The 18,719-nt window shown below is 32.0% G+C and overlaps 1 protein-coding gene across 7 annotated transcripts in view; it reads right to left on the minus strand.

Annotated features, from left to right (window-relative positions):
* Positions 1 to 18,719, minus strand: part of LOC140447590 (methyltransferase-like protein 22) — a 540,943-nt gene that overhangs the window by 79,055 nt on the left and 443,169 nt on the right. For all 7 annotated transcript variants that reach the window (XM_072540330.1, XM_072540329.1, XM_072540324.1 and 4 more), the window contains one exon: positions 1,537 to 1,662. In XM_072540330.1, the coding sequence (XP_072396431.1) occupies positions 1,537 to 1,662 (126 nt within the window). The remainder of the gene's footprint in view (positions 1 to 1,536; positions 1,663 to 18,719) is intronic.

Here is an 18,719-nt window from a genome sequence, read left to right on the forward strand (position 1 = left end):
ACACGCGCGATGATGCTAAACGACTGCCGGCAACATGGCGACCGTTGCTGCAGCGACCCCCCACCCCACTATATATATATATATATATATATATATATATATATATATATATATATATATATATATATATATATATATATATATATATATATATATATATATCTTGTTTACTTGCTTGGCACAGGGCGGCTTCTTAAGTTATTATACAGATGTAGGATGATATGACATATATTGCTTATTGTTTGCAGCGAGAGAGATTGTAGTAAACATGGATAATAAAAAAATTTTAATGAGATTACATGATAAATAATCCATCATTTGAAAACTCTTTCGCCTCTTAATGTGCTCCCACATTTTTGTACTAAGTTTTTTAATGGCGACTGTTAGTTCTCTGAAATTGCAATATTTAAGAATTGATTATATTATTTCAAAGCTCTTGGGTCACTGAGTATATATCTAGAAATAAAGGAAATTGTTTTCTATCGAGAGTAAATTTAAGATAATTTTTACAATTTGGTGGTTACCGTTTTGAAAGGCTTTCAACACAATAGCATAGAAATCTAAGTACGCTACAATTATAAATGAGTGATTACCTCACTAAGACATCCAAAAAATTTCTATTTTAAAAATAGGTGAGGGTACATTTTGGACACAACCTGTATATAAACTTTCGAAAGTCTGGTGCTTAGCGCTAATACCCGTTGGATAATGGGATCCCATTTCCTCTTTTAAAGAAAGATAAATTTTCATTATTAGAACCACTGTTATTCGTGACCAAACACATTTATTTCTCCATATGTTCACTTATGTTCATCTTTTAACCTGACAACGTTACTTTTCTAAATTGAGTTAATTTGTATTCTGCTTTTTAGAAAGGACGACTGGATGTTCTGCGATTACACGATCGTTTTTATAATATCTGGTCATTTTTAGCTGCTACTGGATCATTTCTTATCTCCTTTATTTATCTATAAATTGTTGAGTTTCTCGAAAGACAATATATTTCCTGTGTTAAAGTTAGACAATTTATATATGTAGTCCAGGAAACGAAGCTTAAAATTGGACAAAACCTAGCAAAATTTTTCGGAAAAGACCGATTTGAATAAAAATTTACAAATAAGTTCAAATTACCCTATACTGCAAATATTGAAACTAGCTCAGTAATAGTAGCATATTGTTACACTTTTTGGTAATAACTGTATTCAACACCAACTTGTTTACAATACAGTTTACAAGAATACTATCGTTATTACAATCATATTTCTACTTCTATTGCATTACCTCCAATTGAATACATAGAAATTATTAAAAATATGTTTAGTATATATTTTCAGCAAGTATAATGTTTCGAAATAAGGTATAATTATATTATAATATAATAAACCATGTTATAATAAACCAACTGTGGTTTTATTGTAAATAAAAGAGTCAGAAATAAGAAAAAATGTCAAAGTTTCCAATTTTATAACACAACAAACTTCCATCGTAATGTTCCACGAAATCAAAATGTAAAAGTTGCAAATAAAAAAACTTTACCTATTTCAATAGACTCTGTTGGCGACGCAGAATTCTTCCGTAAAACGTTTAAATCTCCATCTGCATCGACCGACATCAAACCAGGCCACCGCTGAGGCAGGACGAAATTGAATTTTGAAACAACATCTGCAAATAAAAATATACCGGATCAGTATAAATGTGAAAACGGTATCAAATAGCTTATTGAAAAGTATTAGCAAATGGAATCTGAGAATTTTTGAATGATTTTTCCAATCTTTTAGCAATGGGATTTTCAGCCAAAATAGTCCTAAAATACGACGAGAGATTATATTTATTTAAAGTTTTTTTTACAAATTCTTGTAAATTACATTAAAATTATGAAGCTAGTGATGTCGTTATTGAATACCAAGAATCGACTAGTATTCGATTTCTGAAAGTTCTCGAGATATCTCGAAAACTTAACTAAGAATTGAAAAATGTAAAACAATATATATTTTAAATGACTAATATAAATAAACGATAAAATGAATACCGGTTTTAGATTCTCGAGATAGTTTCTATGCTTATAAGTTTTCAAGTACCGAGTTCTCGATTTTTAAAACAATTTAATTCCTCCCGCGTGTGGCACGGGCCACTCAAGAAGAATATCCCCACAGTTGATGCACCCTGCCTGTCCTCACCTGCGGTTACCTGCCCTATGTTAGGGCAAACAGCTCCGACTGCTCTGCTATAACCTCTCCCCTTCTCCATTCTCTAACTGGTTGTACCACCAGACCTGGCGGAAATTCAAATAGAAGACCCTCTGGCCTTCACAGCCACATCTCCACTTTATGAAACTAAACATATCGCCAGCGGTAATTTCCACAAAATAATATCTATTAATATATCTATCATATATTTTGAGTTTAACCAAAAAAAGAATACCCATTCTTTATCTTTCCTCCCACTATACCTACATATTCAGGAGACAACCTGCACTTACCTAAACATTGATGGAGAAAAGTGATGTGCGTCGTGTTGAATGATACATCGTCACACGATAAGTGGTCTCAAATGGTTCCCTCTGGATACCAGGCGACCTCCGATTGTAAGAAGCCTTACTTGCTCAAGCGAGTGAACATTTATTTCCTAGCTACTCGTTGAAACAGTATGAAACCAACAGTAAAACTAAAAGAAAAAATGGATGTTCAGGAGACCGGTAAAAAAACCATGAAAAAGACATCTCCAAAGTATTGGAGAAAACAATCCTGGAATCCCCCAGTGGGGCGACACGGAAGTAGTTACAACGACGCCGACGTCATAAATTAAGAACACATAATGAAAAAGCTCTAGAAGAGGTGCTACAAACAAGAAAATCTCTAAAAGGCAATGGAGAAGAATGGGATAAACCCTCTTCTACTAAAACTTCTGGGAAAAGAATCAGGTCAGATGCAAATACCCATGAGGGTGCGCGGATGAAACGATCTCGAACGGTGGAGATTAATTACCAAGCTGCAAGTAGCAGAATCAAAGTGGGAATAATAATAACCCAGTAATGCTAATAGATAATGATAATCTTAGGAGGCAAAAGAAAAACTTAACTGGCATGTTTTGAAAAGACCATCGAGCTCGGATCACGGACACATTGACTTTACCTTATATATGGGTAAACCACTCTTAATTAGCTACAGAGATCCGAAACGTAGAAATTGAGAATGATATCGAACCGATTTGGAAGCAAAGATTAGTACATATTAGATATCAGTACATTTAGTAATATAAATATATGTTTAGATATTAAAGAGGGGAATAATCGAATCAGGGAAAAAATTCTGACATCATTCCAGGAAACCGCCCAATCAAATCTATGATGAATCACAGACAAACGCCTTAAAGAAGCGGAAAACTAAAGAAACTAAAACAAAAGTAGAAAAAGTAAACTGTAGATAAAATTCATTCCCATTTTCCAAAGAGTTTCTGAAAGTATTCTAAATTTTCGTTTAATAGAATGTCTAGAAAAACACAAAATGGCTTTAAAAAAATGTAGCTCTACACCAGATATTATAATAATAATAATATTTTAAGATATAGTTGATGGCTTGGAGGGAGGTAATTTTGTATGTTTGACAGTGTGTGACTTATTCAAAGCTTTTGAGTTTGTTTCGTATGAATTACTTTGTAAAATACATAAATACGGTATAGTGTAACCACTCTTAATCTATTTAGATCATAGTTAACAAATAGAAAACAGACAGTTTTTCTTAATAACAGATATTTTAATTTTAAGGGGTTCCTCAAGGTTCGATAATAGAACCTATTTTATTTCCTACTTATGAAAACAGTTTGCTTCATTACACTTTTCCTATATGTTTATGCTTTGCAGACGATACATTTCTCATTAATACTGATATTAATCAATGTAATTTAAGAATTAAAATATACAGTGATACTTAGAAAAACAAAAACAAGCCTTCACTAAGGCTTGTTTAAGCCTATACTTCATCTCACGTTTTTGGTTCACTATGGACTCTTATGGACTATATATCTCTTTTACTATTTTGTGCATTTTTTAGTGGTTCTATCCTTATTTACCGTTGCGTTGTTGCCAGTTTAATTTTCTGTTGTATGTTGTTTCAAAATTTGTATTCTGTGGCTATGATGTTAATTGTTATCTTTTCAGTTTCCTAATTTCATTATTTATTACATGTCTTGGTTAGTATCCAGGAAAGACGTATATATGGAAAATTTATCCGAAAAGAAAAACAAATGATTGTAAATGTTTTTAATTACTGGGCAAGATCGATCAATGTAAGTGCTACTGTGTCAGAACAGAAGCAAGCACAGCATTATGTTAAACAGAACGTAGCGTATATGCTGTAAAAAAATTAATGGAAAGCGGCCAACTTTCAAATCGCCAGAAACTTAACAAAATCAATTCAATTCGAGAAAATAGTCCTATGAAAACTTATAATGCCTGCATACAATCGTTGACTAGACGTAAAATACACGATTATTTTATTCAAAATGTTCAACCTACACTAAATTTGATCCTCTCTGCAATCAATAATGACGAAACTCTTCTCAATGTTACATATCAATTTTACACGATTTTGGCTTTGAGTATAAGAAAGTGGACAAAGAGCCAGTTTATTTGAATAATAGGACATAATAAGATGGAGACATACATATTTATTAAACATAAACAGATACGTAGAACCAGGTAGCCAAGTTTATTTTATATTTGTATGCTGGTGGTAATGATGGTTTTGTAGAAAATGCTGAACTTACTTTCCTCTGTCAGAAAAATATGGCAGATATTCATCATGAAATGAATACAGATACTTATGAATAGTGGTTTGTAGAACAGCTCCCAACATTCCACAAAATTCAGCTATCATCCTTGATAATAAACCATACTATACCAGAAAAATTAGAAAAAATTCCCACAACAAGTTGGAAAAAACAACACATTATAAGTTTTAACGTCTTGAAAAAAATATTGATATATGTAATCCAAACAGAACAAGGAAAACAATCCGTAAAAATTGTATTTTGTTTTTAAATTAAATCACTGTTTATTATGTGTATATGATTTTTTTATAATTCATAATTTCCTTCTCAATAATTGCTTAATCCTTTTTTCTCAATTAGATTTTTAAACTATTTAAACATATCTTACATATGTTCATTTATTCATTCATTTATGGAATTCCATTTTATGATTAGACTCAAACACTTTTTAGACAAATATAAAACAGTTAAATATAATACAGTATAAATATAATAAAAATATAAAACATTATCGCAGATATTTAAAGAACAGAATTTTTGTCTAAAAAGTGACAAAGTTGGATGAAAAATATCAATCAGGCAAGCCACAGTGTGATAGTGGATCTTGTTGAATGAGTTCTTGTATGAAATATTACTCATGTAGCACTAATTAATTTAAATTCGGGAACAATTCAGGACAATATATATTCAACAATTTTCACATACTAAATGTATCGAAAATGCATGAGAAAAATTCTTTAAAAAAATGAAAGTTTATTAAACTATACAAATCACAAAATTTATATTTTATTTATAATCAATATATAATTATATATTTAAACGATCAAGATAGTTTTAGCTTCGCTGCTATGGCCTGGGAGGAAAAATTCGTTAAACATATATTTAGCCATTCAATTCAACAAAGCAATAACAGCTTTGCTAAAAGATTTAATCTTTTATAAATTTCGTATAGTCCAGAGGACAGAAAACGATATTATTAACTTGTTTTCGTTCATGGCCACCAAAGCAGGTGGCATCTCTGTAGGCTAATCACTTCAGTGGTAAAGTTTTAGGAGACTTTCCGAGTTTGAATGTGTATCAGCCCGAGGGTCTGATGAAGCAGAGATGTTTTTATTCTCATTTCAGCTATTGCACGGTTGCCATCGTCAAGTATTTCTTCTTTCAATTATTTCTTCACAAAAGAGATTATTGATTTGGTGGCCAATGAAACGAACGCTGCAGCTCGTCAAAAAAATATCAATAAAAAATTCGCCACGAGTGGTGAGGAGATTCGGAAATTTATCGGAGTGTTGATTTATATGTCGATTTATCGATACCCTAATCTCGAGAGCTACTAGAGCAAAAACGCGTTCGTTTCCATCCAGAAGACAATGCCTGTAAAAAAGTTTATGGAAATAAACAAACACTTTCACGGTTTCAAGATGAAAGGCAGTGCATTCGAAAAGGTCAGCCATGCTATGATCCACTGTTTCGCATCGGGAAATTGGCTGATATGGTCAACAATCGTTTCGATTCGATTCCAAAGATGGCTATATTGTGTGTTGATGAGCAGATGTGTTCGACCAAACTCAAGCATCGTCTTCATCAATTTATGCCAAATAAGCCGCACAAAAGGGGCATCAAACTGTTTTTGTTTTGTGATTCTCAAGGTTACGCATATCGCTTTGAAATTTACAACGATAGAGGCGACAATATAATTCTTCCTTTCGCACCCGATCTTGGAAGCACATCAATCGTTGTTATACGTTTGTCACAGATCATACCCAGCTTTTCTCATCACATCCTTTACTTCGACAATTTCTATACGACTTTACCTTTGTTAGTTTATTTACGTGCAAGAGGAATATATAGCCTTGGAACAATACGGACAAATAGAATCCCAAACTGCAAGCTTCCGTTGGATAAGGATATCAAAAATGAAGAAAGAGGATATTCTGTTAAATATGTTGGATCTGCGTATGGTGTTAATTTCAGTATAATTTCATGGAAAGATACCAACAACGCGCGGCTGGCATCGACTTACTTTGGCATTGAGCCGTTTTTGAATGCAAATCCAAATCAACATCGATCGGGAAGAAGTCGATCTGATGGATGAATTGATGGGTCGCTACCATATTAGAGCGAAGACACATAGTGCAATGGTTTGAATTTTCTACCACTTGATATGGCTGCAACAAGCGCTTATATTTTGTACCGTCGCATACATACTGAAAAATGTAATGATTCGAGCAATATCTCAGCGGAACATGAAAAGTTGTTGCAGCTACCAGAATTCAGAGAACAAATTGTTGCTGCTCTCGTTGTGTTCAGTGAAAAACGTGTACTTGGCCTACCTTCAACATCAAAATCACAATCGAGTTCACCGCAACCAACTACTTCTGGCATTGCAAAACATCCCATTGAGGACATTCGCTTCGACGGTATTGATCACTTTACAGCTTGGCTCAACAAAGAGAGTGGTAAAAAAATGTAAATTTTGCAAAGTGCCGAAAACTTAATGCGTGTGTAGCAAATTTGATCTTCATTTATGTTGTTCTAATGCCAAAAACTGTTTTTATAATAATCACCATAACAAAATAGTGTACACACATTCTTTTCCGTTTGTTTTTAAGTTTATTTTAATAAAATCCCTTCAAATGAATACAACGCTATTTTTAACTTAAACCGGCAAGGGTCCCCTGAGGACCCCTTTAAAGCTGGATGATGATGATGATGATGATGATGATGATGATGATGATGATGATGATGATGATGATGATGATGATGATGATGATGATGATGATGATGATGATGATGATGATGATGATGATGATGATGATGATGATGATGATGATGATGATGATGATGATGATGATGATGATGATGATGATGATGATGATGATGATGATGATGATGATGATGATACAGTTTACCTCAGTTTGATTTGGGTTGAGCATCAATCTCGATTTTGTGAAATATTGAGACAATTTGTTGAGATCGTTTGTTAGCATTTTCTTTGTAATTCACAATGTGATTTGTAGCAATTGTTCGATATTATTTTTTTGTTTTTGCTTGGCGTCTGAAGTACTGTTCCTGTCTTTATTTTGTTTACATCAAATAGTACATCAAACAAAGATCGCAGTGACAACTGTAAATTTTTAGAATTGTTCATCTTAACGTTGGTTTTTGGATAAAGATATTTTTTTATTTTGATGATTTATTTGTATTTTTGGAATATCAGGAGGAAACTTTTGAGCAGTGTATGTATTCATTATCTAAATTTAATTTAATTTTGGTACACGTGGTTATTTAAACATACTACGCCAAAACATTGCGAAACTAATTAGTTCTAAGTGTTTACAAACTTGCACGAAGGAAACTTATAAAAGAGAATTACGCTTCGTAAAGACGCGGATAATAATCATTTAAATTTAAAGACCAAACTTACACCGACTTCACAAAACTGCCCTTGTTTCGTAGATCTTTGTCTTATTTCCATAACCTTGTTGGTAAATAGCATACCGCTTTATCTTAAAACACCTTTTTAAAATCGTGGAAGGATTTAAATAAGTTTCATTATGTAACACTCGCTTTCATTTATACAGTATAGAAGGGAATACAAGAGATAAGAACTATGTTACTAATGAAGATGTTATACACTTAACCTTTGTATTTTGTTTTTAATTGAAGATTTTGTCACCCGATCTTCCTCAACACAGTTTGAAAAGAACTTTTTAACAGTTGCTCTATCGTCTAACAATTGCTTCTAGTTTAAATACACCAGAAAAAAAGTAAAAAAGACTGAATTCAATTTTATTAGACAAAACGGCAAATAGAATGCCAAAGATTAGGCGTAGGAGTAGAGTAAAGTAGAGTAGAGTATTTATTTAACTACATAACATATACAAATTATGTTTGTAGCAAGTCAAAAAAAAACATACATAGTATTAAAAAAAGGAATATAAAACGTAACTTAAATAATACAAACAAGAACACATATTAAAGAGAAAAATATTTATGGCAAAGTTACGGTAAGCAGTTCAGTGGATGTTCTGCAATGAGTCATATATTCTTCTGAGCAGTAAAAACAATGTTTTAGAAGATATTTTTTTATAACTTTATCGAAACTATTACAGCTTAGCTGTTTTATACTTTTTGGTAAAATATTGTAATAGTAATTAAGACTATTTTTTTCTGAAATACTTAATCTACAGCGATTTGTTCGTAGGTAGTGTTTCGCGTATTGTGAACATGGACATCAGACTGCTTTATTAAATGGGCACGTTTTCTGTGAATTTCAGTTAAAACTTGAAATATTAACAGAGTAGGTAGCAGCATAATTTTGAATTTGATAAAGAAAGGTCGGCAGTGTTCTAGATAACTAACCCCTGTTAAAATCCTGACAGCTTTCTTTTGTATTCTAAAAATTTGAAGTGCATTTGTTGAATTGCCCCATATAATTACACCATAGTTTAAGTGAGAGTGGAATAAAGAAAAATATGTCATTTTTAATGTATCAAAGTTGACAACCCTTGCTAGTTGGCGAATAACAAATAATGAACTTGATAGCTGTTTCTTAAAGTGTGAGATATGAGCAGAAAAGTTGAGTCGATTATCTATTGTTATTCCCAATAATTTAACAGTCTCTTTGTTAACTAGATCATTGTGTAAATTACTTGCAGATATAACCAAGTTTTGCGTTTTATCAGAATTAAGTTTTAGTTTGTTTGCATCAAACCATAAGCTAGATTTAGTAGAAACTTCCTCATGAGACATTTTTAAATCATCATTATTTTTTCCTGATATAACGTATGTCGTATCATCTGCGAATTGTATGGTTTTGTACGGAGATATGAATTTAGGCAGATCGTTGACATAAATACTAAACGAAAGAGGTCCTAAGACCCAACCTTGTGGGACTCCATGTTTTACGGATAGAAAATCGGAGAGATGACGGAGAGACACTACCGCCTGGTGTCTGCCACATAGATAAGAAGTTATAAGATAAAGAGGGATACCTCTGATTTCATAGTAATTTAATTTGTGGAGCAAAATGTCATGTGAAACGTAATCAAAAGCCTTCGACAAGTCGCAAAGAGAAATTGCTATGCGATTGCCGCGTTCAAGCCCCTCAATCACCTCGCTCACAACATTAAATACCGCGTTCCTAGTAGAACGAGAACTTCTAAATCCATATTGTGAAATGCTAAAGTAATTATTTGACTCAAAATAGGAATCAAATTGTTGTTTGATATCCCCTTTTTTGTAGATTGGTAGTACTTTTGAGTATTTCAGTACTTCTGGAAATACTCCAGTTGATAGAATTAAATTATTAAGATGAGTGAAAAGTGTTAAAACTATTTGGTAAGTTTCTTTTAAAATTTTGCTATTAATCTCGTGAACGTTCCTACAATTAGAATTACTAAGAGACTTTAATATTTGAGAGACCTCTTCTTCCAGAACGGGCCGAAAAAAAAGGACTTGCTCGGAGAAGGATAATTTCTATAATTGATGAGGACATCGACGTTAATAGTGGGAAGAGATTTAATTATATTCTCTGTAATTGTAGTAAAAAATTGATTCATTTCGTCTGAAGGTAGATCAGGTTGTATCGAACTGGATCTTGTGTAGTTTCTTTCGAAATTTACTATTTTCTAGCAGTCCTTAGGTTTGTTATTGGAATTAGTAATAAAATTACAGTAAGCTGACTTTTTAGCAATTTTTAATTGCCAATTATATTCAACTTTTTGTTGTTTATATACTTTGAACAAATCGGGATCCTTAGTGGCATCTGCAATGTGTTTAATAAGAGAAACATTAGATCTGTAAGACTTTAATTCATTATTAAACCATTGCACAGGTGTTTTTTCAGCCATTTGTCGTACTTTTTTTAGTGGAAAATACTGTAATATTAAATTGTTAAAAGTTTCGGTAAGAAAAACTGTCAAAAATCAGGATCATTATTAATATCGTAGAAAAAGTCCATGTTTGTACTAGCTAGAGCACGTTTAAGCTTCTGTAAACCAGAAGAAGTAATAAACCGATAAAATGTTTGATCAGTGTCAACAACTTTATGCTCAGAGTCAATAAATAAAAATTGAGCTCGATGGTCAGAAAAACAAGGTTCAAATACGCCCACTCTGTAGATATTTTCAGAAAAAATTGTCATAATGTCAATGCAACTACTGGACTGGGATGTGATTCTAGTATATTCGTTTATAGTTATTTTTAGACCAAAAGATGTTAATAAATTTTGAATATCAAAAAAATGGTCAGTTTTAATTTTAAAATTTATATTAAAATCTCCAAGTATGATTAGTTTGTCTGCTTTACTAAGCAAGGATGTTATGACATTTTTAAATTTCACCAAAAATAAGTCAAAGTCACACTTACTCCATCTGTATACAGTTAAAATATTGTTTTTATTGAAGGTACATAAATTGCACAAAACTCAGAACTTTGCCCTACATTATATTCATTTAAATTAAGAGAAGAATACATAAGATTTTCTTTTACATAAATTGCAACTCCGCCTTGTTTCTTTTTTACCCTACAAAAGAAATTAGCTAATGAAAAGCCGGAGATGTTAATTAATTTTAAATTTTCTTTACTTAGCCAGTGCTCCGAAAAACATATGACGTCATATAAGTTTTGATCCGCAAGAAAAGCATTGATCATATCGACTTTATTTGAAATAAACTGCAAATTAACATTAAACATGCTTACCGTACCTTTTCGAATTAGTATATTTTGATAAAAGTTTGTAGAAGCTTCTAGGTTTCTTCCTCCGTCTTCTTTTTGTGCTGAAAATTTCTGTTGAAGTTAAATCTCCTAACGGCAGCTCCTTTGGGCCAAATATAAGCCAATATATTATGGCTCCCAATTTCCAAGACTGGTATAACTTATCGACTATAGAACCTTCATGTTCTTATTTTGCTTTATTGCTGGTTTAGTTTTTTCTACTTTTTAGTTTCTTATGTCTTTTCTTATTTATTTGCTTATACTATTATCTCTTTTCATCTGTCACCTTAGTTCTATAAGGGTCTTCGTAGGTTGACTTAGTTTTTCAGCCATTTTGTTTTTTGGACACTATTGAGTTTGAGCCTGTTGCATTGTGTTTACTATTTGTTTGTTCAATATACTGATATCTTTTGTTACATATATCAAAAAACTGTCAAAGTTGAAATACACTTTTCAAAGTTCCTCGTGAATTTTTAAAGATTTATTAAGTAATAGAACATTTCTGATTCGTATTTCAAAGTGTACAGCCGCGTTTTACGGACGCTAACGTTAACAACGCTACGATATTATAGTTTGGTAGTTTATATTTTTAGTTTAAAAATGCATTTAAGATGAGCGGACACCGGGATGGTGATCCGCCCGATCCGAGAGAAGAACAGAATCATATGGAGATAACATCAGAGGTTTTAAGTAATAATAATATAAATAAAACTAGTAATAGCACCCCAAACGTAACTACGAATCAGGTTAATACATATATCAGATTTTGTCGTAAATTTAACAAATAAAGACAATAAACTAGATAAAAATAAATATATTTACCTGAAAAAGACATTTATCAATGGCAAAAACTCGTCCAATTAAAATACCATTAACACTCGAATGAACTATAAATATTTACAAACCGATACAGGCTCCTACGAGGTCATAATTGAAAATAAAAATGATTCCCCTTTAAATGCGATTAAGGTTGGTGAAATAGTATTAAAAAATTGGCCGGAACTAGACAATAAAATAAAAAGAATTGATTTGGCAGTAAAACATCGTGTAAAAGATGTTTTTGTAAAATCTAAGTGGGCTAATTTTCTAGTAGACCAAAATAAATCAAAAAGCTTCATTAAACATAAAATTGAGGCTTATATACCAAAATTTATGATTCATCGTCAGGGGATTTTGAGAGATATTGATAAATATATTTCAGTCGAGGATCTAAAAGATAAAATTAAAGTATACGATTATCATTGTAAATTCATAGTAGTTGAAGTCAAAAGACTAAAAAGAAAATTTTTTTAAAATAACACTATGGTTTATGTTCCAACTTAAAGTGTTATTGTGATATTTAGGGCACAAAATTTACCAAAATATGTGGTTATTAATAAAATATTAATAGGGGTAGAAATATTTGTACAAAAAGTAGTTTTATGTTATAATTGCTATCGTTACGGACATGTAGTTGAACAATGTCGCGGTAAATCTAGATGCTTCAAATGTCACAGTGACATTTATTCTCTAAATGCACGGAAAACCCAATAAATAAATATCTTCAGTGTAGGGGAGATCATTTAACCACAAATTTTCAAATATTTCCTGAATACCTAAGGCAAAAAACTATTAAACATATCATGTCCCAAAAGAATTTAACATACAATGACGCAATTTAATTAATTCCTGATAAATCCTATACAAATGCAGCTACTAGTGAAAACAAAACATTAAATCCCCAATTACCCATAGATTTAGCATCCCAAAAAGCCTTTCCACCCCTTCCAAGTCAAGCGTTTCCATATTCTCCAGGTTTTTCGCAGTCTAAATCCGTGAACTCTCATAAGTACACTATTCACAAAAATCTAACCAAAAGGCCCAGACCTCAATCACCCGATCGTTGTGTTGAAGAAGTAAACAAAATAAATAAACCAATAAAAATTGCTAGGTTACATGGTAGTATTTTAGGTAAAGAATTTTATCGAGAAAATATTAGTAAAACAAATGAGGCTTCAAAAACAGAAACGATAAAATTAGTTTTAGAATTTTTTTTTATTTAGAAAAAACATATAATCCACATCAACCACGCAGAGTTATTAGTGGATTAACGTACACAAGAGTTCATTTTATTTACATTAAATCGATGTATATAAAGGTAAATATTTTAAATAATTTATTACATGGTCAGCGTTATGGTTAAAGTGGTTTTGATGTCATCTGAAATTCCACATTTTCTTCTTGTTTCTTCGTGGTACTGGCAGTCAATCAGAATATGCTACACCGTCAATGGAAGAGAACAGTTTCTGCAGGTTAGAGAAGATTCTTTGTTGATTAAGAATTTATGAGTCAGTGCAGTGTGTCCAATTCTTAGTCAGTTAGTTATTACTTGGTTCCTTCTATTGGATGGATTATTCAAGATGGTCTTCACAAGGGAATAAATCTCATATAGTTTGGTTTCTGAATTTTTCCAGTAGTCTTGCCATATGTTCATACAGTGGTCTTTAATTAGGTTTTTGAGATCGGAGAATGGGTAATTTCTTGATTTGGTTGTGTATTGTGAGTTTATTCGACTTGTGTTTGCTAGGTTGTCCACTTTCTCATTTCCAGCTATTTCTACATTCCACGGTACCCAGATAAATGCTACTTGTTTTCGAGTTGATTGAATTATATTTATTTCATTTTTTATAGCCCGAAATATTGGATTTGTAGGGTATATTTGTTTTACACCTAATAGAGCATTTAATGAGTCAGTGATGATGACACATTTATTCTCACTACGCGTTTTGAAGAAAATTAAGGCTTCCATAATGGCTGTGGTCTCGCCTGTGAGGATGCAGAAGTTTGCAGGTATGGATATAGTGTGAGTAGTGTATTTACAGTAGTATGCAGCAGCGTGTCCGTCATGAACTTTAGAGGCATCCCTGAAAAATTTGGAGATAATTAGAATAATGAGATATCACTTCGGAGTACAAGTATTTAATGAAAATCGGATTTGTAGTTGATTTAGGGTATTTTGTGAGGGTTAAGTCAATGGTAAGTGGTTGGATTGTCCATGGAGGAAAATTTACACTGACTTGTGAAGATCGATTTAGCTTATCCATATCAAAGTTAGAAGTTTTTAGTCGTTCTATAAGAGGAGTACTATTTTTAGTTAGTTCTGTAGAACCAATAATGGGATGGCAAATTTGGGAGAATACTGTATGTTGTTTCTGTGCTGATATTTTCCCTATATAGTTTAGGGAGAATTAGTCATCACTTGATTATCCTTCAACTAGTGATGATTCGTCAGTTTCGTCAGCTGAAGAAGGGTTAGTGTTTATTTTTTTCTTTAGTCGGGTGATATTATTTCTTAACCTAGAATTTTGTGTGTAACAATAAACAAAATTAAGGATCTGAGTTCCTCTTGTTCATTGGAGTAATCTTTAAAAGTTAATTCAGGGTTATGAGTGTTTAAAACATTTTCCATAAAATCACATATTTCGTTGAAATTTAGTATAAAAGGAGGTGCTCTATTTTCGATTTTGTCTTTGATGGATTCTAGGGAGTGAATGACATCTTCGCGAGGGGTTCTGGAAGAGGTTTTGTGTTTCTTTCTTGGTTTATATTGTTTAGGGGTATTAAAAATGGATGAGTCGGTGGAGTCGGTTTTTGGGTTGTCTTCGTTAATTTCAAGAGATGTTATGTTATGTATTTTTAGCTGTTTAGAATTGACTGCATTATTTAAGGTTATTGGTGTTTCTGGTGTCGTAGTATTTTCAGTGTTATTTACAGCTGGTGCTGTTGTTTTGGAAGAAAAAGACGAAGTGTTTGGATTATTTTTAGACATGTTTTGGATAAGGTCGATTTCCGTAGTATTTTCAGTGTTATTTACAGCTGGTGATGTTGTTTTGGAAGAAAAAGACGAAGTGTTTTGATTATCTTTAGATATGTTTTGGATGAGGTCGGTTTCCGTAGATTGATATATTTTATCATTAGGTTCATTACGTTTAGATAATGACGATGTGGTTTAGGTTGAATCTAAGAGGGTAGTTGAATTAGTTTGGTTTGAATTGTGAGCGCACTTTGATTTTTAATGACCAATGGTTTTACATTTGGAGCAACTGAATCCGTCTATGAAGAGAAATACCCGGTACGAAGTATTATCATGACTTATGGTAAAAGAGTCAGGAATAGACATATTTTCCAGTGGTGTAATGAATGATTGCCTTCTAAAGCTTAGAACATGACTGTACTTACTTTCAGACATACCTACTCGAAGAAAAGTCATTTTGGATACAGTGTGAATACCAAGTTTTTGTAATTCTTGTTCAATTATTTCGTTCGGGATTGTAGGATATGCATTAGATATTAGAAGTCTCTGGGCTGGAGAAATTAATCTTCTTACTTCGACTTGACATCCATTGATTTCGATATGTTTATAAGAATGAAGAAGAGCATGAATAGTGTTTTTTGAAGAGAGGTATATGCATATCCTATTGTTAGCAATTCTGGAGGCAAAAAGTACATTAACTGGACCCACTAGTGATCCAACAGCTATGACGTAATCATGGATTTTTGTACCTTCAATGGTGGAAATGACTATTGCTTGTTGTTTTGTTGGATGTTTAAAATAATTTACGACATTAGAGTAACTGTGTTTAGTGGAGTTGTGTGTAGTATTATTGTTGAATGAAATCATTTGATTAATTTTCTTGATCAGAAGTTGAGCCGGTCCTGTGTCCGGTCCAAAAAAATGGTCAATACCCAACTGGAATTTTTATTATCTCTTTACGTAGGTATTATTTAAAGGTTATTTTGTTATTGTTACAAAAATAATAAGAAAAGAAGTGCTACTCACTTGAGATAATATTGTCAGCACTAACTAATGCACTTAAATTTGTAGTAGAGGTATAAAATATTAAATTATGATTTGTTTTTACCATTTAAAATGACAATATTTCGGGAAAGCTGATAACGTGGTAGATTTGATCGCTATCAGGGCCGAACTCGAAGTTTTAGAATTGATTATGGATATTTTAAAGTCTTTAAATAGAAATAATATTTTAAATGTACAACAGTTTGAAATGGTTAATATTATTAAGGATAAACTTTTTAATAAATCGGGTCTAAGTTCGCTGACATGAACAAAACATTTTTTATGGTACAATGGAATTGTAGATCGGCAGTCTTAAATAAATGTAATTTACAATATCTACTTCATAAGTATAAAATCAATATGTCTTCTTTCAGAGACTTGGTTTAAAGATGGAGGAGCTGGTGTAGGAATTTTAGTTCAAGATGAAATGAGTTTTTCTGAGATAGATTTATTACAAATGGAAAAGATTATGCTAAGTGTGTGTGTGTGTGTGTGTGTGTTCGGATTGGTCAATATAAAAAAGTTTATCTTGTTTCAGTTTATATAAAACCGTTTAGAAGAATAACACTGATACAATTTCTTAATTTTTTTAATAGCATACCAAAACCATGTATAATTGGTGGACACTTTAATTCGCATCATCCGGCGTCTGAATCAGATATAGAAGATTTCGAAAGAAGAAACCTGTTAGAAGCAATAATCTTATTAAATCTTGTATTTTTAAACACAGGGGAACCAACTCCTGTTACTAGACCAGGTCAAAGAAGCAGTGCTATTGATATTACGATATGCTCTAAAAATATTAGTCAAATATTTCAGTGAAAGGTACTTCAAGATCCCCATGCGTCCAACCATTTGCCAATAATTATGAGATGTCAACTTAAAGGAACGTCCATACCAGAGAAGAGTAATAAAATATGAAGAATTAACAAGGCAGACTAGATGAAATTTCCTATATGAAAAATCATTGAATGTTATCGACGATAGTTATGACAAATTATTAGAAGATATAAACGAAGCAGCTACCGCAGCTATACCAAAAAGGGGCGCAAATAAATCATTTATTTGGGAAAAATGCAAACCATGGTGGAAAAATGATTGCGAAAATGCGTTAACGAAATGCAAACAGTTATTTAGTAAGTATAAAGAGAATCCAAATTTGGATAACAGAATAAATATCAAAATCAAGATGCGATCATTAAAAGAATTACAAATGAAGTAAAAAGGGCTAGTTGGAAATAATATTGCCAAAGTTTGAACAAAAATACTTCAATGAAAGACGTCTGGGCTAAATTAAATAGGTTTAAAAACAGAAAACAAGCAAATATACATCAAATGGAGTAAGGAGACTGGACAGAATATTCCCATAGTAAAATTTGTCCAAATTGGGTTAACGAAAAACCAAGATAATTCAAAAATTTATATATAAATGACATATGCTAAATAAACCTTTTACAATGAAAGAGTTACAACAAGCTTGTAAAAACAGAAATAATACGTCTCCTGGAATAGACAATATCTATTACCCAATGATTGCTAAGATCCTAGTTTTAACGAAGCAGCGCTTATTAAATATTTACAACAATATATATACAAACAAGTCGAACGTACCAGATGACTGGAAAAAATATTTAATAATACCTATTCCTAAACCTAATAAACCTAAAGATTCCCCAGACTTGGGGAATATTTAGGTTTATTTCATCTCCTATTTCATTAGGATCTTGTGTCATAAAAACTTATGAACGAGTCCAGTATGCATTCAAAAAAGGACGCTCGACTCGAAAGAAGTTACAGCATCATTGGTTATTGATGTACAATTAGCATTTACCCGAAACAATGCTGTCTCCTGCTTATTTTTAGACATTACGGAAACTTATGATGTAGTTAATCTAGTGTTACGATAAATATGACCTACAAAACTGTAAATATATTATGACTAATTCTGTTTTTGTTGTAGAAATTTCGGCGAAGGATCTAGACCCAAATTATGATGAATCATCCGACTCGAGGTTGCCAGGTAGGCCGAATAAAGACCGGTCTGGGCTTCTGGTTACTTCGATGGGAGATCGTCGCTTCGCCGTCATTCTCGAATAACAGGATTTTATATTTATAGAGGAATTTTGTTATGAAAAGGGGCAGTTAATTTTGAAGAAGATTCGCGGACGCGATTATAATTGTTACGTTTGTCTATATAAATTATGTATTATTAGTTAAATAAATTGATATGAATTATCGTGCTTTTTAATAAATTTAAATAAGAACAATATAATAAATTAATAAAGACATTATAAATTAAATAAAGACATAGCAGTTAAATAAATTCACAACACTAGACATACTAACAGATAAATTATATGCCATAGGAATTCCAGAAGGTGTTATTGCGAACCTA

The sequence above is a fragment of the Diabrotica undecimpunctata genome, chromosome 8, assembly GCF_040954645.1.
Source record: "Diabrotica undecimpunctata isolate CICGRU chromosome 8, icDiaUnde3, whole genome shotgun sequence".
In the NCBI taxonomy this organism is placed as follows: Eukaryota; Metazoa; Arthropoda; class Insecta; order Coleoptera; family Chrysomelidae; genus Diabrotica; species Diabrotica undecimpunctata.